We start from the raw sequence: 24,741 nt of genomic DNA, 5'->3' as shown, positions 1-24,741 counted from the left end.
CACAAGCTCAAGATGACAGCATCTGCTGGTGACTACAGTATATTTTGCTTTCCGTATTTATATAGTGTACAGTATACAGTACTGTAGTGTTATATTTTGTTTATTTACAATATATATGTATACAGTGGTGTTTGTGTAAATAAATGCAGCCCTGTGTCTATTCATGCAAGATGCGTTTGTTTAGACTTTTGGAAATCTTTTCCCAGTACCCGGAAAAATTACGGGGATGTGAGAATTTTTCCGTGGATAAAAATTTTGTCTCAATACCCAGAAGAGCTCTGCACCAATTATTCCAGCTTGCAGGGATATCAGTAACAAGTATTCTATAAAAAAATACCAACATCAGAGTGGCGCTGTATAGTAACCAGACTCCAAGAACACCCCCACACATTACACGTAATCCACATAGGAGTGAAAATCTTGCCACAAAATAAAAGAAATATTATGGTGATTGTATTCTCCACAGTAATACTGGACGCTTGATTTGCAGTCTGGATTAACCAGCCCAAGAAGCTAACATGCCATCAGTTGTGAAGAGGATAAAGTATAGAAGATACAAAACTTCTTTGTTCCCTCAAGAATATTCCAAAATGGAGGATTTCCAATTTTTGTGATATTGTTTTTCTTTGAATCTTATTATTCTAGTATACACTCCATCCACATGTACGTATATGCAAATGTAAATCTAATGGAATGAAGAGTTTGTAGATGACTAGAAATCAAGAACCATGCAGACTGTGAAGAGTTGCAGAAGGATCTCTGTGAGCTCCAAGAATGGTCGAAGAAATGGCCCCGAGCGTTGCTCAGGGGATTGGTATCCCCGCATCCCCTGAGCAACGCTCTTGTGTATTATGCAGAAGACCCGACAGCCGCACCCTTATCCACTACCTCCTAAGATGTCCCCACACACAACGCTTCCGTGACGCCTGCTGGACCACCACTCCACGACCCCCTGACAGAGACACGATGATCCTCCCCATACTGACCAGATATTATGTAAATAATATTGATAATGTGTTAAAGGAATATCCTTCCTTCCTTAGGCTTTAGTAAGTCCCTTTATAATATTATACTGTATATACTTGTGACACTTGCCAGATGCTTCTGGTGTTATTGTACAGGGGTACCTAGTGACAGCACTAGGATCCCGCTTCCTCTATCAAGGAATAAACAATTGAAATTGGTATGCACCTGGAGCATACCAACGGTTAGGAGGCGTATCATATGTCCCAACGGGATGAAGAAACTGCACTATTTGAGACAATGTGAGAAGGACCTAGGTGTGTATGTTGACAATGAACTGAAGTTCTCGGGCCATTGCGAGAAGAAGGTAAATCAAGCAAATAAATTATTGGGTCTTCCAAGAGGGTCGTTCAGATATCTAGACGGTCCGTCCCTCGTAACGATCTTCAAGAGTGAAGTGCTTCCCCATCTGGAGGACTGTCACCCCGTCTGGTACCTGAGATATGCTAGGGACTGTCAGTTGGTGGAAAATATTCAAAGGAGGGCCACCAGACTGGTGCCTGCATTTCGGCACCTCAACTACCCTGAGAGATTGGAGCGCCTGAACTTGCCCAGCTTATATTACAGACTGGCAAGGGGCGACATAATTGAGGTGTATAAGCATCTCAAGGGGCACTACTCAGTCGAGTGTCCTTATTTGGAGCTGGCGGACGCTCGCCCCACAAGGGGTCACAGCTCAAGATTGAAGATGCCGCAGGTCCAGAAAACTGTGAGGACAAACTTTTTTGGAGTGAGAGTTGTGAATTCTTGGAACAATCTACCAGAAAGTGTTGCGACAGCACCGAGTGTAAGCTCTTCAAGACCAGACTTGACCAACACTGGAGCAGGTTCAGGAGCCGGTGCATGTCCAGTACTTGCCAACAGTGTGTAACAGAGAAGTGACCGATCACCGAGGCGGCTAACGAGCCGATCAATTGGTGAAGAGGTTTAAAGAAAAAGAAAAGTACCAGAGACGTGACCAATCGCTCAAGCGGTTAACGAGCCAATCAGTGGTGAATACGATAAAAGTTAAAGTACGATGTGAAGGCCTTATCTTGAACTATTATATTAAGAACGCTTAGTAGCTATTTATCTGCTCATCCACTCCTTGAACAAAAATACTAAGCTAGAATAAGAATGCTAAAGGTAATGTTTTAAGTGACTTCGATAAATATCATAGCTAACTTCACAGAATTTGTGTCCCTCACTTTCCTCTCGGCCGCTGATTGGCTGACGCGCACTATGGCTGAAGTATTGCCAGATGCTGTGCTATTGTAGTGGATACCTCCCCTACAACCGCTGTTTGTCGCTGACTAGCCAACCCTCTTCGAATTCCCCAGCTTACGCCTCGTGGTCTAGGTCGGAAACCAGCGCCGCCTAACAAGGTGTAGGTCAACTATCAACCCACGCCTACCCCCGCTATATAAGACCTCACCCCGCCGTGACCTCCCTCTTTCTTCTAGCTCAGCCGCAGCAAGCAACACCTTCTACTACCTGCAGCCACCAGCACGCAACACCTCCTCTGCTCCTGCCTGGTGGCTCCCGCTGGCGACTATGGCGCCCCACAAGCTGCGGGTCCTCCTCTGAGCACCCTCACCAACCAGCTCTCTCTTCTCCACGCATGGACCCACGCTGCCACTCCCCAGCACCAAGCTGCATTGTACATCCAATGCAATATGTATACAGAAAGCACATAGAGTTTCCTTTCTCCAACCCATCCTGAGTGTGAACCAATATCTCATAACCCCACACTATAAAACAGAACACACTCGCACCATACTAATTATAACTAATATCACTTTAATATCAGATAAAAAAGTTTCTTGTTACTCCACAAGGCTTTAAAATTAAAATGTTTTAAAGTCGTAAATCAGGCATTCAATGGACATTCCAATGACCTTCATCAATATCTCTATAGGAGGAACCTTCTGCGTTCGGCCAATGCAAACCGGTCACCAGGAAGTGTCTTGTCACCGTGACTGAATGCAAATTGAACATCTTCGACGCGTGTCGAAGCAGAACAAACAGAGCCGGGCGTCATTTGAACCCCAAAAGACGACAGCAGTTGATTTTACTCAGTTACTTTTCTAAGTGAATTGTATGCAGAGTTTCAAGCTTCTCAAGAAAGATCATCAGCAGTGGTAAGCTAAACACGGTGCTGACAATCTGAAACAATTGTCATTATTTAAAACCAAGGAAATACATTATATATTGCAAATGTAGAAGCTATATTCTATAGTTACTGTGACAAAAGCTGTATTTTCTATAATCTATCAATATATGCATTCTCTTTGGTGGTGGTTTATTCTTATTTACCTAATGTCCACCCACTAGAGGTGGCTTTGCCGACAGGAGGCCAGTGGCTTGTGTAGGGTCCCTCCATTGTTCTTGGTAATTTTATCAAAGGTTATTTTGGAGTCGAGTATTGCTCTTGATTCCACAACTTGGGCTGGTAGATCGTTCCATAGGTCTATCACCCTCTGTGGGGAAAAAGTTTTTCTTTATACAGCATTCGTTCTGCTTGATAACTTGGCGAGCTTGTAGGTATTTCCTCTGATGTTGTGTGACATCACAGAGAAATGTCCCGGGTTCACGTTTTCCATCCCTTTCAGGATTTTGAATGTTTTAATGAGACCTGTCCTATTGTGATTAATCTGAAGGGTTGTTAATCCTAAGGCCCTCAGTCTACTTGGATAATCGTGATAAAATAGTTTCTGGATCATCTTAGTCGCTCCTCTAGTGATGCTCGTGCTTCCTCGTGACGATCTTCAAGAGTGCAGTGCTTCCCCATCTGGAGGGGTCCCACTAATTACCCAAATGTAGCCAAATATAGCCGGAATGAAGTCAAATAATGGTCCTAGATGAATAAATCTGACTGCGAATCACTTCTCGACTGGTATTTGGTGTCGGAAAGTCACAAAAAAATGGCTATAATTGGCTATATTTGGCTACATTTGAGTAATTAGTGGGACCGGTGGAAGCAGGTTCGGGAACCAGGTACATTCAGGAGCCGGTGCATGTTCAGCACCCCAGTACCTGCCTACAGTGTGTAACAGAGACGTGACTGATCGCCCAAGCGGTTAACGAGCTGATCAGTGATGAAGAGGATAAGTAAAGTAAAAAGTGACTTGCCTCCGTCCCGTGTAGACAAGTACTGTACTGTGTGGCCAGCCAGACCAGGAGCTGCCTTTATCACTAGATCACGGGGGGCGGTCTGGTGATAACTCCCACCAGATATTCCACCAGTTGTTTGTTTGTTACGTGTTAAGGTATGAGTATCTATTTTTGATAATAACTTATTAGTGAATTTATAATTTCAGAGGTGTCAGTGTATTGTTGTGTTGAAGGAGGGTCTCAAACTGGCACTAATATACCCAAAATAAAGTATACCCAGATTTTGAAGGATTTTATGCTAACCAAACGGAAATCTGTTCCATCAAGTGATCAGAATCACATACACAAGATACTATACTATGTGTATGAATGTTAAAGTGTAACGTATTGTTTGTGTTGTGTATTTCTTTGGACCTGCACATTTTGGGGGTCCGACTAATCACCCAATTGTAGCCGCAATTAAGTCAAATAATGGTCCTACATGAATAAATCGGGCTGTGAATCACTTCTCGATTATTATTTGGTGTCATAAAGTCACAAAAAATTGGTTAATTTAATTTAATCTGAGTTGTGTTAGGTTAAGTTAGGTTAGGTTAGGTTAGGTTAGGTTAGGTTAGGTTAGGTTAGGTTAGGTTAGGTTAGGTTAGGTTAGGTACAAGCACTCGATCTATTAACTCAGATTAAATTAAGTTTACCAATTTTTTGTGGCTTCGTGACACCAAATACTAGTCGAGGTTAGGTACATGCACTCGATTTATTAACTCAGATTAAATTAAGTTTACCAATTTTTTTTTAACTTCGTGACACCAAATACCAGTCGAGAAGTGATTGGCAGTCCGATTTATTCATGTAGGACCATTATTTGACTTCATTGCGGCTACATTTGGGTAATTAGTTGGACCCCATTTTGGTCATGGTTCAGAACTTGGTTAACACAGTTGTGGATGTGTACCTGGACAGTGATACTCAGTTTGGTATAAATGTTGGGTAAATTGGCCTTGCTTTCGAGTTGACAATGTATTTTTCCAAAATGGGGTTAATATTTATGACTAACCTGAGGATGAGTTATTTTTATTACTGTTTAGTTTCTTACATCATTTTCATTAGTGAGTTCTGATATGATAATCACTTATTGTGCAAATTTTTCGCTTCATAGATAATTAGGTGCCTAGGCGCGGACTAGTTTGTCTTCCGGGCGGTAATGAAACCCGGAACTGTGCCCGGGATAGTTTGTTTTTCAGCATGTCGTGTGAAGGTTGTTGCAGATTTAGGGATAAAGGCAGTGAGACCCTTTAATTGTTTAAAGATCACGGCATTATTCCTCTGGAATTTCAGTGGTTCTTAAACTTTTTTGCCTCTCGCCCCCCTTGGAATCTTCTGGCACCCCCCAGTTTAAGAACCACTGCTAGATAGAGACTGTCCACACTTCAGGAATTCCTATGCTTTCAGACATGAAAGAAATTTTTGTCAATGTAATAAGAAAATTATAAACAAGAAAAACAAGCGGCTGGAGCATTGTGGCTACAGTTTCATTCCATATAAAGGAACTTGGCTTGAAAATGCCAAGATTCAGCCCAGTGTTTTGATTTTATTTTTTATTTTTTTTACAAAAGTATTTTACACAGAATTATTGTTAAATAACACTTCCTCAACGCCGTGGCTCGACGTTTCCTGCCATCACAATAAATTACTCTGCCGTCTGGGCTGCATGATCTCAGGTCCAGAAAATGCCTCAAATTTCACCATATCATAGGAAGTTCTTTTTGTTTAATATACCAGGGGGTGAGAATGTTAGGTTAGGTAGGTTTGTTTGGTTAGGTTGGTTAAGTCTGTTCTTCATACCCACAATTGTTAAGTAACGTTTCATTTAGAAATATCCATTTTTTTATCATATTTCCAAACACTACAACAGTGTCCACTATAAAATAACAGTGAAAATCCAACGTTTTTATAATCATCTTCAATCAATTTCGGCCGCGGGTTAGTCCTATATAATTATTGCCTTTATTCCACAAACACCATTTTACGAGTCCATAACTAGTACGGTGGTTTTCTAGTTCAGTTTATGATGCTGATTACAGGTATGTGGATAATATTTATTTCAGTATTATTATTTCAGCCATCCAGCGAATTTTAGGTGATTTTAAGTTACCATCGTCCGAGAGAGCTCCTATTTGTTCATTTGTTGGAGGTTAGGTTAGGTTAAGTTGCATTTGAGGAGCAGTGCTGTGACAATTTTTTCCAATTAAGTTAGGTTGGGTTTAAATTATATTTTTCCGATGGTCTTTAAATGATTCTGACCTTCATTTCTGTTGTAAATTACAGTACCTGTACTACTATTTGTGATTTTCCCCCACCCAAAACCCCTGGTTCCCACTGGAGGGTAGCTCAAAAGTAGTGATTTGCAGTAGAAATGAGGTCAGAATTGTCCTATACACATCAAAAACCTTCGGAAAAACATAATTTCAACTTCCATATAAGTGGATGACCGAATTGATAATTTTAGCTTTATTTCTTGTGAAAATCGGATTTTCATGTTTGTTTGTTTTTTTACACATTGAAAAAAAAATATATATATATATATATATATATATATATATATATATATATATATATATATATATATATATATATATATATATATATATATATAGTAGCCATGTACAGAACTCTATATCGATTCTTAGAGTATAGGGAGATAGAGCCAAAAATGCAGAGCAAAAAATGCAGAATACAGTATACAGGTGTAATACTGTATCTCCATTAGCCGGAATCCCTCTTAACCGGAAATCTCTGATAAACCAAATTGAAATTTTCTCGGAAAATCGTTCCCACAGCAGGAATTTTCTGGAAAACTCTTGGTTTGGGAACAGTTTTTCGAGGGGCACATTTTCTGGAAAATTCTGAGAAAATTTCCCAGTACCTAGAAAATTCCAGAAAATTACAGGGATAGGAGATTTTTTTTTCCAGGTTTGAGAGATGAAAATCAGGCGCATTTTCTGGAAGTAATGGGAAAAATTTTCCGGTACCCGGAAAAATCCGGAAAATTCCTGGGACGAGGTATTTTTTCAGGCTTTGAGAGAATCATCTCGTTACCCAGAAATCTCTCATTCTCGAAAGTGCTCTGCACCAATTGTTCCGGCTAATGGGGATTTCACTTAACCATGTTCCCTCTCCATGTAGTGTTGTTTGTATCACTTATCCATCCGTTGTTTACAATTACTGATTGAAATGAAGAAACGAGCTGTACAGGTGTAGGTGGATATGATTACTGGTAATACATGTATGTACAGTATATAAGCTGTATAATTTTCATAATGAATGTAACAGTTGGTAATAAGCTATACAGTACAGTACACATTAGATAGATAAAATTAGAAGAGACTTGTTTGTGTTTTGCTGTACTGCACATAACACCTTGTCAATCTTTAACCAGAAATAACGTGATGTCCGAGATCATCAAAGTGGGCGTGTTGACCGTGAGTGACCGCTGCGCAGCTGGTGAGGCTGTTGATGAGAGTGGTGCCAACCTTCAAGCTCTTGTTGCCAGTGGGACTGTGTATGGTGGAAAGGTAATAAAGTGTTGAAGAGTTATGAAAAAATTGTACAGTATAATGCCAGGTCCAAATTGAATGGAAAACCAGATTGTTATATCGATATTCTTTACTTCAGTCACACTGTTATTTTTATTTGAAAAATTATTAGATTGACATTGAAATTGATTAGTAGAATTCAATACAGTACAGTATATACTGTACAGTATTAGTATTAAATGACTTAGATTTTCAGAAACCAATTAAATCTGTTACAGGTACTGAATTTAACTTTTTTGCTTTGTGCTGTATGTAGTATTAATACAGTATGTTTGAATATTGCAACTATTGGATGAGAACCATTCACATCCTTTCATCCCTAAGAACTGTTCTGTGGCTAAGAGCAGTGTGGTGCTTTATAGAGGTAGGACAAAAACTCACTACAGTACTGTGCTGTACACAAAAATTCACCACCCACAGTAAATGCAAAAAGGGAACAAACAATCACCCATCAGTTTTGTTGTTAACTCATCATCTTCTTCAATGTTTTACGGCCATTGTCCACACTTTTTAGATTGACTGTTTGTAGAAAAGTAATTATAGTCTAGGATCTAAGTATTATGTATCTTTTTTAACTTCTGTTTGAATTTGCTGGTTGATTTTAAAAGTATTTACTGGCAATAATAGAATGATACAGTTTAAGTATACAGGTACTGTAAATTGACTCATTGAAGTTATGATTCAGTGTGATTTATCAAATGCCTAACTTGACATATTGAAATATGTTAACCTAACAAAAGACTTTACCTAAGCTTCCGATGTTCTTGAGATGTTATTCGCTTTTTTACTAGTTTTCGGTTAAAATACTGTTATATTACAATGATATTCTATTCATACTGTGCTTGATATAATACATTCACGGAAATGTAATATTTTTGCTGAAATTACGTACGTATTACAGTGGAAAGTGGGATAAAATCGTGACGAAAACAATGACTTTGAAATATAATGCAATATTTACCCCTAAATCGGTTAATTCGGACAATTGGCTAAAACGGACACCCTCCCCCCCCCCCTATTAGTCCGAATTAACAAGGGTTGACTGTATATACAGTACAGTGAACCCATGGCGGCCCGCGTAAAGTGAACAACATAACATATGGGATTAATTGAAATAGAGACCGGGCCGACCCCCAAACTCCACTTTTTCAGACACAATACCTACGTTGTAGTAAAAATAACTTCTTAATTTTATGATGGTATGCACACACAATTAATAATTAAGAGAAATATCAATAATATTAGGTTTTTTAGCACTTACATTAGTAGAAAAGATGGCTGGGCACACGGGGATGGGGGATTGGTTCCGAGGCAGAGGGCAGATTATTGGCCCTCACCTGTATCACTTGTATCACTATCCACCACAGAGGCTTGCAGGGCCTCTTTGTCAAACCCCTCAAAGTCCATATAAGTCCATATCCTCACTATCATTATCACTATCACTGACTTGGGCCGGCTGTAGTGGGTGGCGGGTGAAGAACTCGGTAATGTTTTGATGACTGGGCGACCTTGTGCTCACCCTGCTCTCCGCGTAAAAGGGTACACACACCGCGGAAAGTGAGCATTCTGGTTTCGGCAGGGTACCGCTTAAACGTGGAAACGCGTAAAGTGGGACCGCGTAAAGCGAGGGTTGACTGGATATATATATACAGTATGTATATAAAACATAAAAAATAAATAATTAAAATTTTCTTCTGCAGGTGAGCAAATATATGTGTATTGCTGATGAATTGTCACTGATCAAGGAAACACTTATCAACTGGTGTGATGAGGAGAAGTTGCAGCTGATCATCACCACTGGTGGAACAGGTTTTGGTCCCCGGGATGTCACACCAGAAGCTGTAAAGAAGGTTGGTACGGTACAGTACTGGACTAATTTGTGTGTGTTAAGAATATAGCAGTTGACTATGGATTGTTAAGCATTAGAAATGTTTTGAAATTTCTGAAAATTTAATTGTTGAATTACTGTATTGCTCTTTAAATATAAGGGAAATATACAGTACATATATTTTTTTATTAAAGTGTTTGTGCTGGTGACTTGCATGTGTCACTGAAGCTAATTAACCAATGTATGTTGGAAAACAAAATTACTGGACAATGTGTTTATTATAGACAGTTTAAATTTTAATAAGGTTATTATTTACGACTAACCCGCGGCCGAAATTGATCGAAAACGATTATAAAAACGCCGGATTTTCACTTGTTATTTTATAGTGGACACTTGTAGTTTGTGGAATATATTAAAAAATTTATATTTTTAAAAGAAACGTTACTTAACATTTGTGGATATAAAGAACAGGCCTAACCAACCTAACCAAACAAGCCTACTAACCTACCCTAACATTCTCACCCCCCGGTATATTAAACAGAAAGAACTTACTTTGATATGGTGAAATTTGAGGCATTTTCTGGACGTGAGGCGATACAGGTGCATCAGCGTTATGCAGCCTGGGCGGCGGAGTGATTTATTGTGATGGCGGGAAACGTCGAGCCACGGCATTGAGGAAGTGATGAACAAATTTCTTTCCAGTCTGAAAGCACAGGGATTCCCGCCGTGTGGACAGTCTCTATTTAAAGGAACAATGCCGTGGTCTTTGAACAATTGAAGGGTCTCGTTGTCTTCATCCCTAAATTCACAAATTACGTCCATATATGACCGATGACAACCTTTACAAGTTATGCTGAAAATGAACCTGCCTCGAGCCCGGGGAAAAGCACAGCACCAGAGTGCCGCCTCATTACCGCCGGCAAGACAAATTAGTGTGAGCCTAGGCGCCGAATAATCTATGAAACAAAAAATTTGCACAAGAAATGATTATTATATCAGAACTTACTGATAAAAATAAAGTAAGAAAATAAACAGTATTAAAAATAACTCGTCCGCAGGTTAGTCATAAATATTAACCTTTCATAAATCACTGTTATTTTACTTTAAGGGGTCATATTATTATTTATGTTGACAATGAGCTGAAGTTCTCGGGCCATTGCGAGAAGAAGGTAAATCAGGCAAATAAATTATTGGGTCTTATAAGACGGTCGTTCAGATATCTAGACGGTCCGTCCCTCGCAACGATCTTCAAGAGTGAAGTGCTTCCCCATCTGGAGTACTGTCACCCCGCCTGGTCCCCGAGATTTGCTAGGGACTGTCAGTTGGTTGAAATTGTTCAAAGGAGGGCCACCAGACTGGTGCTTGCCCTTTGGCACCTCAGCTACCCTGAGAGATTGGAGCGCCTGAACTTGCCTAGCTTATACTACAGATGGGCAAGGTGACCTAATAGAGGTGTATAAGCATCTCAATGGGCACTACTCAGTCGAGTGTCCTTACTTGAAGCTGGCGGATGCTCGCCCCACAAAGGGTCACAGCTCAAGATTGAAGAAGCCGCAAGTGCAGAAAACTGTGAGGACAAACTTTTTCGGGGTGAGAGTTGTGAACTCTTGGAACAATCTACCAGAAAGTGTTGTGATGGCACCGAGTGTGAGCTTTTTCATGACAAGACCTGACCAACACTGGAGAGGGTTCAGGTACATTCAGGAGCCGGTGCTTGCCCAGTACTTGCCAACAGTGCGTAACAGAGACGTGACCGATCACCCAAGCGGTAACGGGCCGATCTTTTGGTGAAGAGGATAAAAGAAAAGGAAAAGTAATCAGAAACGTGACCAATCGCCCAAGCGGCTAACAAGCCGATCAGTGGATAAGAGGATAAAAGTAAAAGTAAATAATACTGTATGTATACTTTTATCATAAAACATTACCATGATCCTCATTACAGTGTTTACATTGTCAGAGCATCTGGTGAAGAAGTTAGTATGTTGTGGTAGTTGTATAAGTGAAGCAAATGTTTCTTGCTTACATCAGAAAATATTCCAAATATGTAGAGGTGAAAGGAATGTTTTAAGAAAAATAATGTACTTAAGTGGGATAGAAACTCTGATATAACTGTAGACTTTGAAGAACAATGCACAATTTGGATATACTGTATGTAGTGAAGTACCAAATGGTTGTGGAGTGTCAGGGTGTATATTACCTCATGAACAGAACTACCCGTCTGGAGTACTGTCACCCCGCCTGGTCCCCTAGAAATGCTAGGGACTGTCAATTGATTGAAAATGTCCAAAGGAGGGCCACCAGACTAGTGCCTGCTCTATGAAACCTCAGTTACCCTGAGAGATTAGAACGCCTGCAACTGCCAAGCTTATACTACAGACGGGCAATGGGGGACCTAATTGAGGTGTATAAACATCTCAGGGGGCACTTCTCAGTTGAAGAAGCCACAAGTCCAGTGTGTTGTGATGGCACCGAGTGTGAGCGGTTTCAAGACCAGACTTGACCAATACTGGAGCAGGTTCAGATACATTCAGGAGCCAGTTCATGCCCAGTACTTGCCAACAGTGTGGAACAGAGACGTGACCAACCGCCCAAGCGGCTAACGAGCTGATCAGTGGCGAAGAGGATAAAAGTGAGAAAGAAGTATCACTTCATGAAAACAGAGTTGACCTTCCCAATAATTTCTTATGTTTGTTTCCATGAATGATGAAATGTATTCTCTGAGATGTGTATACCCCTGTATTGTACTATATCTAATTATGTAATGCTCTTTTGTAGGTTATTGAACGTGAGGCACCAGGATTATCAACATGCATGATAACGGAGTCCCTTAAGGTCACTCCATTAGCCATGTTGTCACGACCTGTGTGTGGCTCTCGGGGGAAGACGTTGATTGTAACATTGCCAGGCAGCAAGAAGGGGTCAGAGGAGTGTTTGAGGTAAGAAAGACAATATAGTTTGTAAAGGCCTGGGACTTAGGGATAGAAATCCCTTGCCAGCTTAATCAGGATCTTATAAGAGGAAAGTCAAGAACCATGGTTTTCCGAGGGATAACAAACAGCCGTTAGAGATTGACATCTCTTTACTATGAAAATAACACAAAACTCTGACACCACTCACACAAATATCAAATAACAATTACGGGAGTCAAACAATTAAGAGAATCAAACAGTTAAGGGAGTCAAACAATTAAGGCAATCAAACAAGTAATGGAAGTCAAACAATTAAGAGAATCAAACAATTGTGGGAGTCAAACAATTAATGGAGTCAAACAATTAATGGAGTCAATCAATTAAGGGAGTCAAACAATTACGGGAGTCAAACAAGAGAATCAAACAATGAACAGATATTTCCTACGGCGGCGTTCCTGTGGAAGGTTCTGGAGAGCAGTGATCCACTCTCAGGGGGAAGGTCAAGTCAGCTTCCTCACTTGGCGCCGGCGGGCGATGTCTTGCTACACAGGAGAAACACCGTGGCACAGATGGTGGAGGAAGTGGCAATGACTTGGCAGCCACGGTAGTAGCTGGGGTAGGTGTCCAGAGATTGACAGTTGATTTGTGAAGGTCTGGGGAAACAGCCCACGAGTCCAGGACCTATGATGAGAACACAACCAGAATTTGAACGAATAGCGGGGTGCAAGTACAGCTGTGCTGACGGCTGGGTAGTGTCTGATCTGTGTGTCGAGGCAGCAGTGACTTTCTCACCTCCGTCTATCCCCCCAAGTGGGGGACGCGAACAAGCAAGCGGGCGGCGAACAACCATCCTGCTCGTTACCTCCCTTACATAGTCTGGTAGTAAGATAACTTTTATGAATTCAGGAAAATTACTGGACTGTAATAGAAGTTTAATCTTTTTAAATTCCAAAATTGTATCTACAGAAATGTTTTACTATATTACCATGTTATATAAAATAAATAGAGTAGCTCCTTAGAGCATATATATAAATGAAACTGAAACTCTTAAGCAAACTCAGGAATTTTAGTTCCACAGTACAGGCAGTCTCTAGTTTATGAGCTAAAACTTTTCTTTGTAAATTGGATCAAGAAAGTCCTTTGAAACAATTACATAAATAATTAAGTCGTGTCACGGTTTTGTCCGAAGATTAAATATAGCTCGTGAAACATTATGAGAGCCCCCTACCTCAAAGCAGAGCATACCAAAAGTTTAGCCTTTTGGCATATGTTTTCACCAAATTTCACGACACAACTTTTGTCTTTCATTGTACACCGACTTGTATCATTTTCTATTTATTTATTTATTTACTGTATATATTTTCCTTTTATCATTGCTATCTACAGTATATGCTTTCGTTATTAAATTTTATATGCCCACAATTTTAAGTTTTAATGTTACAGTTTACAGTTAAATCTACTTTTAGGGATAAAGATAGTGAAGTTTATAAATAGGAGTTGTTAAGTGGCAAGAATTCAGGCCTTTTTAGCAAAAAATCAGGGGTCAACTATATATAAGCTTGGTTTATACATGAGTGAGTACAATATATGCAGTATTGTGTAATGTTTGCATGAACAGAATTTCTCAAGCAGAGGATTGCCTTTACTACAGTACTGGAAAATTTAAATACCTGTACAGTACTCTTAAGTGTTCCTTTTTAAATTAAGTTTATAATTGGTGATATCAAGACATTTCTGATTTTACCTTTATTTATCAAATGCCATTATGGTTTATCGAATTATAAAAATATTACTGGCCCTGTCTTCTTTACTCTTCTTAACATTTGTTATCATGGCATTACACCTCGTGATAGACTTAAACCCTTGAATTGTTTATTGTGTTCTGCACCCAGCTCACTTACGTCTAATGGAATATTAATGTTTCCTTCTTCTTGAACAGGTTCATTGCCCCGGCTGTCCCACATGCTGTTGACCTGCTCATGGGCTGGAAAACACGTGTAGAGAAGACTCATAGTGCACTACAGGCTGTGGGAGGTCACTGTGAACACATTCATCACCCCCGTGCTCATCCACATGGCCATGGCCTTCATCACTACCATCATCATCATCATTGCCATGCTTTGGGAGGAGAAGCTGAAAATCAGGAGTCAAAGGCAGATGTTTCTCGTATTTCTGGTCGACCAAGAAAGTCTCCATATCCAATGATATCGGTCTCTGAAGCACTCTCAACTGTTCTCTCTCATGCCGAACAGTGTGCAAACAAGACACTCCCCATGCAAGAATCACTAGGATTTGTCTTGGCTCAAAACATCATTGCAAAGGATCCACTTCCCCCTTTCCCAGCTTCTATAAAAGATGGATATGCAGTGTTGGCATCTGATGGTGCTGGTTTACGCACTGTAGGAGGTGACTCAACAGCAGGATGCAGTCCAGAAAAGACGAGGGTGAGCAGTGGAATGTGTATCCGAGTGAACACTGGAGCGCCAGTCCCTGCAGGGGCTGATGCTGTAGTTCAGGTAATTCAGTATATTTCTTATTGTAATGTACAGTGTAGTCTAATACAGTGGTCCCTCGGTTAACGAACAGTTCGATTAACGAAATTTCGGTTAATGAATTTCCTCCCATAAGGATCTTTAATTCGGTTAACGAACAAAACTTCGATTAACGAAATCCTTACGACAAACAAGTTTTATTGTGAGCATCAGCTGATGGGCTAGTCTGCCAATTCAGTAATATGTTCTATGTTTACATTCGTTTCCAAGGGAGTAAATATCAAGAAAGTTGTGCTCTTTAATATTTTTGCATTTTTTTTATTAAAATTATGTCATTTTAAAATTTAGTTAACATATTGATAATATATGCACTACAGGGAACTAATTTTTTATGCACCCATCAGCTGCTTGACTCACCCACCAGGCGTCAGTTTGGCTTTGTTTATAGTGGAGTGAACATCGATTTTGTCGGCGGCTTGAATATTTTTGCATTTTTACATTAAAATTATTGGTCATTCTGAATTTTTTTAACATATTGATAATATATAGTGCAGTGCAGTGTAGTGTTGATTTAAATAAAATAATCTGAATTACACCTAGTGAACTTAAAATTTTATTGGTGAAATTACTGCATCAAGCATGGGTCCCCTGAAAGGTGATTTCTCCTCCACCCCCACTTCTAATTCCTATCATCATCATCAACCAGGAACCTTCTACATACACACCTCAAACTAAGTGAACTTTACTGCATTTTTTTTTACTTTGTATGTACTTTTCTGTGATCTGGAACCAATTACCCAATATCCCATTGAAAATACAAAATTTTCGATTAACGAACGACTCTGTGGAACGAATTGTTTTCGTTAACTGAGGGACCACTGTATTTCTTTTGCGATAGGCACTCCACGAACAACTATAGACCGGTGAGCCTGACCAGCATAATATGTAAAGTACTTGAGAGTATTATCAGAGATGCAGCGATGGAACATCTACTACGAAACAACCTTGTAAAAGATTGCCAACACGGTTTTATGCCGGGGCGCTCTTGCTTGACACAATTGCTCAAGGTATTGGATATTTGGACCCATATTCTAGAACGGGGTGGTAATATCGACAATATTTACCTAGATTTTGCCAAGGCTTTCGACAGTGTACCCCACGAAAGGCTGAAAATCAAACTGGAAGGGTACGGAATTCGGGGAAATGTCCTAGCGTGGATAGAAGACTTTCTACATGACCGCAAGCAATGTGTGGTGATTAATGGCACGAAATCGTCATCTGTACCTGTAACAAGTGGGGTACCGCAGGGTAGTGTATTGGGCCCGCTGTTGTTTGTTTGTTTCATAAATGATATGCCTGACGTTGTACACTCCTCCATACAAATGTTTGCCGATGACGCCAAGTTATTTCGGGAAATTAAGAACCAAGCGGACTGTGAAGAGCTGCAGAAGGACCTCTGTGGGCTCCAGGAATGGTCGAAGGAATGGCTGCTGAGATTCAATGTCACGAAGTGTAAGAGGATGCACCTGGGGCGTACCAACGGTAAGGAGGCGTACCATATGTCCCAACGGGATGAAGAAAATGTACTAGTTGAGACTGTGTGTGAGAAGGACCTAGGTGTGTATGTTGACAATGAGCTGAAGTTCTCGGGCCATTGTGAGAAGAAGGTAAATCAGGCAAATAAATTATTGGGTCTTATAAGAAGGTCGTTCAGATATCTAGACGGTCCGTCCCTCGTGACGATCTTCAGGAGTGAAGTGCTTCCCCATCTGGAGTACTGTCACCCCATCTGGTCCCCGAGATATGCTAGGGACTGTCAGTTGGTTGAAAATGTTCAAAGGAGGGCCACCAAACTGGTGCCTGCACTTCGGCATCTCAGCTACCCTGAGAGATTGGAGCGCCTGAACTTGCCTAGCTTATACTACAGACGGGCAAGGGGGGACCTAGTTGAGGTTTATAAGCATCTCAGGGGGCACTACTCAGTTGAGTGTCCTTACTTGGAGCTGGCGGACGCTCGCCCCACAAGGGGTCACAGCTCAAGATTGAAGAAGCCGCAAGTCCGGAAAACCGTGAGGGCAAACTTTTTCGGAGTGAGGGTTGTAAACTCTTGGAACAATCTACCAGAGAGTGTTGTGACGGCACCGAGTGTGAGCTCTTTCAAGAGAAGACTTGACCATCACTGGAGCGGGTTCAGGTACATTCAGGAGCCGGTGCATGCCCAGTATTTGCCAACAGTGCGTGACAGAGACGTGACCGATCGCCCGGGCGGCTAGCGAGCCGACCTTTTGGTGAAGAATATAAAGGAAAAGAGACGTGACCGATCGCCCAAGCGGCTAACAAGCCGATCAGTGGCGAAGAGGATAAAAGTAAAAGTAAAAATATTACTTAGATCTTGTGGTGTAGCAAATATGAAGAGTTTCAGTCTATGTTGAGCTGCATAAGAATGGAGGGGGAAGCATTGCTATATTACAAGGAAATGTTGTGGATGTGTGGATTGACTTTTATGAAAGAGTTTAGTAATCACTGGAATGCTTGCATAAAATTGTCGTCCAATGATAATCTTTAATTATTTTATTTCTTTGTAAATACTGTATTTACGGTACCCCACAATTTAATTCAATAAAACGGGGTCACATGCGCAATTAATTTGAAGCAAGAATTTTGGAGTGAGAAATTACGATAAGTTTCTGCCATGTGGTCACATGGGTAGTTTTAGCTCCAGTTTCTACAGCAAGGAAAAAACAAGTGAATGTCACCTTGCGAGTAGATGGAACATGACAACAACAAGGCAAGATGAATGCAGGCAATGCAGCAGCTTTCTTTGGTATTCTTTTTATTATTAAAAAGAAACAATGAAATCAAAGAAAAACTATTGTGGACTCGAATGTGGCTGTTGAGAAGAAGGACTGTTTTTTACAGACTGGTTGGACTACCATAGCTACAGTAGGGAGGACGGCATGTGTTCAGGCTGTAAACAGCTGTGTGCGCGCAAACAAACATGTCGAAACCACATAAATTATAAACTCAACATGTCATAAAAAATCTGTTAGTGCATTTTATACATAATGTTGTTAACCTATGTTATATACAGGCACTCCGCGACTTACGACCTACTTGACCTACTTGACCTAAAACCACCCGGACATACGACCGCCACAGTTGTATAAAATATTTTTAAAATTACGTACGTATTTTCTAGTACCGAAACGTTTCCTTCCCGTACGACAGTGTGGTCTGGGCCGCCTCGTGGTGTACAGCATCCACGCCGTAACCTGCTCAGTTGGTGTTTGGCTGTCGTTGGTGTTAGTGATCGCTCTGTGTAATGTACTGACAAAATTTTCGTTTCTAATTCCCTTTAAAATGACTGGCAAGTGTAAAAGTGAGAGTTCTGGTGGTGCTGAGAAGAAAAAGAGACAGTCAATTACTTTTGAAATGAAAATGAAAATAATAATGCAATATGAAAATGGAGAAACGGTAGCAACCATTTCACGCGATCTAGGCTTCTCTCACTCGATGATGTCAACAATTTTGAAGGACAGGGAACAAATTCGTGAGGTAGTGAAAGGATCAGCACCTATAAAGGGAACAATAATAGGTCCTATTCATGAGATGAAAAAATTACTTGTAATGTGGATGGAAGATCGGCTGCAAAAGCATGTACCCTTAAGCCTTCTAACCCCAAAAAAGTAGTAGTAAAAATTAGAGAAGAAAGAGTATGTTAATCTGCACCACGAAGATGCCGGAAAACCAGCTTTTTAAAGTGAGACAGATTGTTGGAAACACAGAAGAAGGCAGAGCATTCCACAATTTGGCTGTGTTAGAAAAGAAGGATGTACAGGCACACCCCAATAACTGACGCATATAGGGACTGTGAAAAGTCGTTGGTTAGTGAATTGGTGGTTTTTGAAGCAATTCATCCCATAAGAATATAACAAAATTCAGGGGGTTAGAGACAGGCTACCAAACGCTCCCATTTACCCTTGATATATCTGTCGTACACACTGTTAAACAAGAAAATAAAGCAGACATATAAAGCAAGCATAATAAGTATTAAATAAAGAATGTAAAGCATAAATTGAGACTGTTATTTACCTGTGTTGAGGATGGTAGAGATGGTCTGGGGTGGCAAGTTCAAGTCTCTACCAATCTTTGCTGGTCCATCACCACTCTTATTTGGCCTTATCACATCACATCAAGCTGCCCTCTTAGGGGCACCATTAGAGGAACTATCACTGGGGTGTTTAGGCATGATTGCAAATCACACGAAGTTGGAAATAACGAAAAAAACACGAAGTTAGAGACACATAGTAAATGTAAACAAGTGCAGGGAGACGGGAATGATTCAGATGCAGACCACAGAGCCCTTTCGTGGCAAGAATTCGCACCACGCCACTGCCTGCCAAATTCAAAACAGTTCTGCCGCTCCTCTCTCGATCATTGGATCTCCGAGGTATTATAAAAACTTGTGGGGAATATATTTCCCCTATATGTACTGTAACCGTCAGTTATGTGAATCGGCGGTTAATGGGACGTTGGTTTTCAGGGTATACCTGTACGAAAGCGAGTTTGGCTGTGTGAAGAAAGAAGGATGTACTATAATGGTTTATTCTAGTGTGACCGAAATCCACAGAGAAACGGTGAGCACGCTGGCAAGATGAGCGTTACGAGCCCCACCCTTGCCGCCGGCACACAGGATGCCAAATGACTTGAGTTCTACTGTGTTAGATGTACACATTTGGGGTTACCATTACCTGTATTATACAGTAGTAATGTTTCTCATAGTATGTGTTAATTAATTAATTTTTTCTTTTCTCTTTATAATGATTGTTAACTTCTACACTACTCAGGTGGAAGATACAGAACTGGTAAAAGAAGATGATGATGGTCGTAAGGAACTTGAAATTAAGATATTGAAAGTACCAAACCAGGGACAAGATATTCGGCCTCTGGGATGTGACATAGCAACAGGACAAAAAGTTCTGGCCTGTGGTACTCTTCTTGGACCTGCAGAGTTGGGACTTCTGGCTACTGTAGGAGTAACAGAGGTGCTAGTTGTTAACAAGCCAACTATTGCTATTCTTTCTACTGGTATATTGACTCCTAATTAAGTTTTACTAGAGTAGGTTGTTGAAGTGAATACTATTATGAAAAGAGATGAAAGTGTTAAAGTAGAGATAGTGATTGATGAATGAATGAATGTGATTATAAAGCACTTCTTGGAAAAACTCCTCTGGAATTGCTTGAATAATTAAGATCATGAAGTTGGGAATTTTATATCAAAGTGTCCTGTAGACCTGTACACCTTGTTATTCGGAAATACTGAAATTGAGTGAAAGTTTACAAGAAAAGACTATTAGAAGTACAGTAGCGGTGAACTTTGTTAGAAGGAAAAATTTTGAGTTTGGTATAAGAAGGACTGTACAGTATTTGTGTAAATACAGTATACTGTATTGCAAAATTTTTCTATATCGCCCATATCTTGCTCTATGAATGATAAAACTTTTTCTTTCAAGGCAATGAGCTTCAAGAACCAGGAGAGCCACTGAGGGAAGGACACATCCGTGATAGTAACAAGACAACCCTAATGTCACTCTTACGTCAATATGGCTACCCTGTTATTAATGCAGGTATTGCAAAGGATGATCCCACAGCCCTCCTCAGTTCATTGAAATATGCTTTTAGCCAAGCTGATGTCCTGGTCACCACTGGTGGGGTGTCTATGGGTGAACGCGACATACTGCGGCCTGTTCTCACTACAGATTTTGATGCCCACATTCACTTTGCCCAGGTAAGTTGACTGACGTTTGATTTCTAATTGGACACTTATGAAATTTTAAAGTTGGCAAAAACTACAATATGTAGTTGCTTAAACTGTACTTATTGAAAACTGTCATGTAAAAAAGTGTGTTCCAGTACTACAGTACGCTGCCTAAAGCATGGTAACTTTTTATTGTGATACTGTACCAATAGATGCAGGAACAGTAAAAGCTGATATACTTTGTTTTAGCTATTGAAGATGAAATAGATTTCTGTCATTCAATATAATTTTCTGAATCTGTAAAAACAATACCTGTATAAAGTTAGAATTAACACTGGGCTGATGGTGCTGGTGCTGAAATTTTGGAACTACTTACTGTACTGTATTTATAGACTGATCAGCCATAATGGCCAATGTTTCTCTGAAGTTTTCAGTTCACTGTGAGTATTTGTGTTCAAGTATTGGAAGTGTACACATTAACATCATAGAACTGTAGACATTGTGTTTTTCAACATAACTAATCCACAGATTACTGATGAAATTTTCCTGATTTTTTTGGTATTAGGATGTACAATTGGTCCTAAAGCAGAATGTCTTTGATAGTACGGTATTAATTATCTGTAAGTGACAGTCTTTTTATTAACCCTCATAATTTTTATTGGTGGGTAGTGTTTCCCACCAATGCTGATCTGAGTCTTGTTTCACCAACCAAACAAGAGGAAGCTGACACCAGGTTGTTTTAACATTCATTTGATGTATCAAGTAAATAACTGACCAAAGTGTGCATTAGGAAATCGGACACAGACACAGTGATCTTAGCACTGGCTTTATTTAAAAAACTGAATCTGAGAGAACTTTGGATTAAGTACAGCACCTCAGCCAATGTGAGATGCCTACCAATCCATTTGATGTGGCAGGCTCTTCTTGTTCAAGAACAAAGGTACCCCTTTGTGCAAGCTTCTGCCCACCACAGATACTCTCATCCCAAAAGTTTAGAGGAGCACATAACAAGCATTGATCTGGAATAAAGCGCTGGACTCTAGCTTCGAACCACCCAGCCCAGTGAACTGAGGCACATTGCCAGACATGAAAGATGGTTGCTGGATTGACTTTGTTATATGTAATTGTAAATGCCCATGCAGCACAGCTTGCTCTTGTTCCAAGAACACTTTACAATGCACAACATTGGGTGGCTGTATTTGTCTAAATAATATACATATATATATATATTTTTTTTTTAAATTGCTGTTGAATTTCATTCAATACCTCATTTATCAAAGCCTGATCAATTGACTGCTTCCAAACCTGGTGAGTGGTGCAGTGAATTTAGCTGTTAAGGGCCCCAAAGAACGACCATAGGTCAACTGATTGGCTGGCATTAGTTTCCTAGTGGTGTGCTCTCATAGACCCATTTTGCTATTAAAATGGTTGAAGTCACAGGTGATCTTGAACAAGTGTCTTGCAATTTCTTACTTTCTCTTTTGTCATACCTCAAAATTGGTGCTTGAAGTTGCTTTTTCATGCCAAAAAACCCAAAGTAGACACTTAACACAACTACATAATGGCCTCAGCCGTCGATGCACTTACCTACTGTGTTGTGAGAGGGCGTGGTCGCATTTTTTGCAATATCAAGTACAGTCATTTTTGCTTCAATACATGTTTTGTCAACACAAATTGGCTAGAACGCGATTGATGAATAGAAGAATGATATTTGTAAAACGCGAACGCGTGTTGGCTGTAACGCGATTCCACTCGAACGTTTTAAGTGTACAGTCGCTTGGTGCGGGATTATGCAGTGTTTACAGTTCATGTTCGACATCACATGTTCAATTGATTCATGTGTTTTGTTTGTGAAGTGTTATTTGATATGGACTATAAATTTCATCCTTTTTTTTGCAAATTTAGCTGTTCCTATAAATAATGTGTGAAAAAATAAATAAAAATAATGTTTCCCAGTGCGGACTAATAGCGTTTTACACCCGCGCTCTGTTTCCATCACATGATCAGTTGAAACACGTGGGTTGTTTTGAAGCGTCCTCAGTGATTTTTGCTTACTATTTCTCCAATTTTGTGGTATTAACTGTGAATATGGAAAAGAATATCTCCAAGAAGCGTTCTGGTGATCGCATTCTAGTAATCTGCACCTAACCCTATTTTCTCTATAAGCCCTGTTATTTCTATTGCGCGAATTTCTACAACGTGAGCTTTTACAAGAACACAACTATCGCGTTGTAGCAGAACTGATCGTACTAAATTTGGTCATAGCTCAAAATTTACTTGCTCTACCCCCACTAACTTGAGAATTTTCTTTCGATTGAGCTAAAAAAATGGCCAAGATAGTGATTTTGGTTAATTATGGCCAATTAGGGCCAATCAGTGGCATTCTCCAACTGGGTTCCGGGCCTAAATCGTCTTAGAATCACTTCAGCTACCACCCTGTAAAGTCTGGTTGCTTTCCTTGAAAGTGAAGTATCTTGCCATATTTTTACCATAAGAACTGCTACTAGAACCAAGTCCTCTGCTTCAGTTATTACATGTGAGGTGCGTGTGTTGTTAGAGGGATCATTGGTGTACTGTATTGTGATTATGGAAAGTAGAATACAAGGTATAGGAGATTGTTTTACTCACTTTGCTATTATAGTTAGAGGATGAATGTAAGATGTAGATGGATAGGTAAATTTTGACAATGCTGTACAGTATGTGGATGCCTCATTAATGTGTAAACTTTTTGCAGGTATTTATGAAACCTGGCAAGCCAACGACTTTTGCCACATGTCAGGTTAATGGTCGCAAGAAGCTGATTCTTGGACTCCCTGGAAACCCTGTGTCTGCTGTTGTGACAAGTACCCTCTATATCTTGCCTCTGTGTCGCAAGATGAGTGGCAGGAGTGATCATATGAATACAGAAATAAGAGCTAAGGTATGTAGCTGAAGATATAAATTTCTCTGTGTGTAAAGAAGACAGATGACTAAGGATGTGAAAATTGGGTGAATAATTAGTGGATGACACCAATAGGTATTTTAATGAGAAGATTAAAAAAACAAAAACAAAAACAAGAACATGCCTTTTCATGAAGGCATGTGTAACCTATGATTTACCCCACATATGTAGGAGAAGAAGCATAAAAATAAAAACCAGACTAATGGGAGAAGAGTTTATTGGACCTGTAAAACAAATATTAATTCAACTTAGCAAGTTTAAAATAGAAAGTTTTTGCCTTCTGTACACCAGGAAACCTCTTCTATAAGTCTTGCTTTACCATTGTCTTAATCCACCTGATTAATATTGCATGACCTAAGTAATTGATTAAAATTAAGACTGAATATTTTTAAATATAATTGGTCAAGATTATGATTGTGGGAGGAGGTTGGTCGTACAGTACAGTATTATTGTACTTCTCATTACTGTGACTTAGGTCCAATACTTGTTTGGGTTCACTGGCCCTACTAAACATTGCAGGATTGCTCTGGTTTTTTCCTGTACTATCCAGTTTAAATATTCAGGATTAATCGGGTACTTAAATATTTGTAATTGATGGCAGTTACCCTTTGTCTGGCTGTTACACCTGATAGCACTCATTATTCCTTTTCAGTTGTCAGAGTCCATACAAATTGATCCAAGACCAGAGTACCATAGAGCCACTCTGTGTTGGCATCCTGGTGTAGACATTCCCTTAGCTCACTCTACTGGTAACCAGCTGTCATCTCGCCTGTTATCTCTGGCTTCAGCTCAAGCTCTTCTTAAATTACCACCAGCAACACCAGAAGTCAAAGAGTTGGCAGAAGGCACAGTTGTTGATGCAATACTTTTAGAAATGTAAGCAAATATTCTGAATTTAAAATCCTTTAATAAAATGTTTATTATACCGTATATAGTAATCCCTTGCCTTAATGTGGGGGTAAGGTTCCATGGCTGTGGATAACACTTGTCAAAGCCTAACCAATATACCTGTTACTTTGCAAAACAAATACTTGCATTGTACATTTAATTAAATTTGAGTCAAAAACATATGAAATAGTGTACAGTAATGCAGGTATAAGTTAA

General features: G+C 39.9%; 1 protein-coding gene across 3 annotated transcripts; it reads left to right on the top strand.

The window, feature by feature from the left end:
* The first annotated feature begins 3,024 nt into the window (after positions 1–3,024).
* LOC121870113 (gephyrin-like) lies at positions 3,025–24,563 on the top strand. Of its 3 annotated transcripts, none has more exons than XM_042371878.1 (9): positions 3,025–3,143; positions 7,553–7,688; positions 9,410–9,559; positions 12,313–12,473; positions 14,386–14,962; positions 19,786–20,026; positions 20,452–20,726; positions 23,431–23,616; positions 24,290–24,563. In XM_042371878.1, the coding sequence occupies exons 2-9, from the start codon at positions 7,563–7,565 to the stop codon at positions 24,515–24,517; spliced, it is 1,944 nt and encodes a 647-aa protein (XP_042227812.1). In that variant the 5' UTR covers positions 3,025–3,143; positions 7,553–7,562; the 3' UTR covers positions 24,518–24,563. The 3 variants fall into 3 exon arrangements, with proteins under 3 accessions (XP_042227812.1, XP_042227811.1, XP_042227810.1); XM_042371877.1 differs by lacking the exon at positions 3,025–3,143 and adding an exon at positions 3,854–4,125; XM_042371876.1 differs by lacking the exon at positions 3,025–3,143 and adding an exon at positions 3,854–4,271.
* The last annotated feature ends 178 nt before the right edge of the window (positions 24,564–24,741 follow it).

This window comes from Homarus americanus, unplaced genomic scaffold, assembly GCF_018991925.1.
Source record: "Homarus americanus isolate GMGI-L3 unplaced genomic scaffold, GMGI_Hamer_2.0 scaffold25129, whole genome shotgun sequence".
Lineage (NCBI taxonomy): Eukaryota > Metazoa > Arthropoda > Malacostraca > Decapoda > Nephropidae > Homarus > Homarus americanus.
This window is presented reverse-complemented; position numbering and strand designations above follow the sequence as displayed.

Coding starts and splice junctions, on each gene's coding strand:
- LOC121870113 (XM_042371878.1), top strand. CDS start 7,563: ATGTCCGAGATCATCAAAGTGGGCGTGTTGACCGTGAGTGACCGCTGC. Junction 9,560..12,312: donor CACCAGAAGCTGTAAAGAAG/GTTGGTACGGTA, acceptor GCTCTTTTGTAG/GTTATTGAACGTGAGGCACC. Junction 12,474..14,385: donor GGGTCAGAGGAGTGTTTGAG/GTAAGAAAGACA, acceptor CTTCTTGAACAG/GTTCATTGCCCCGGCTGTCC.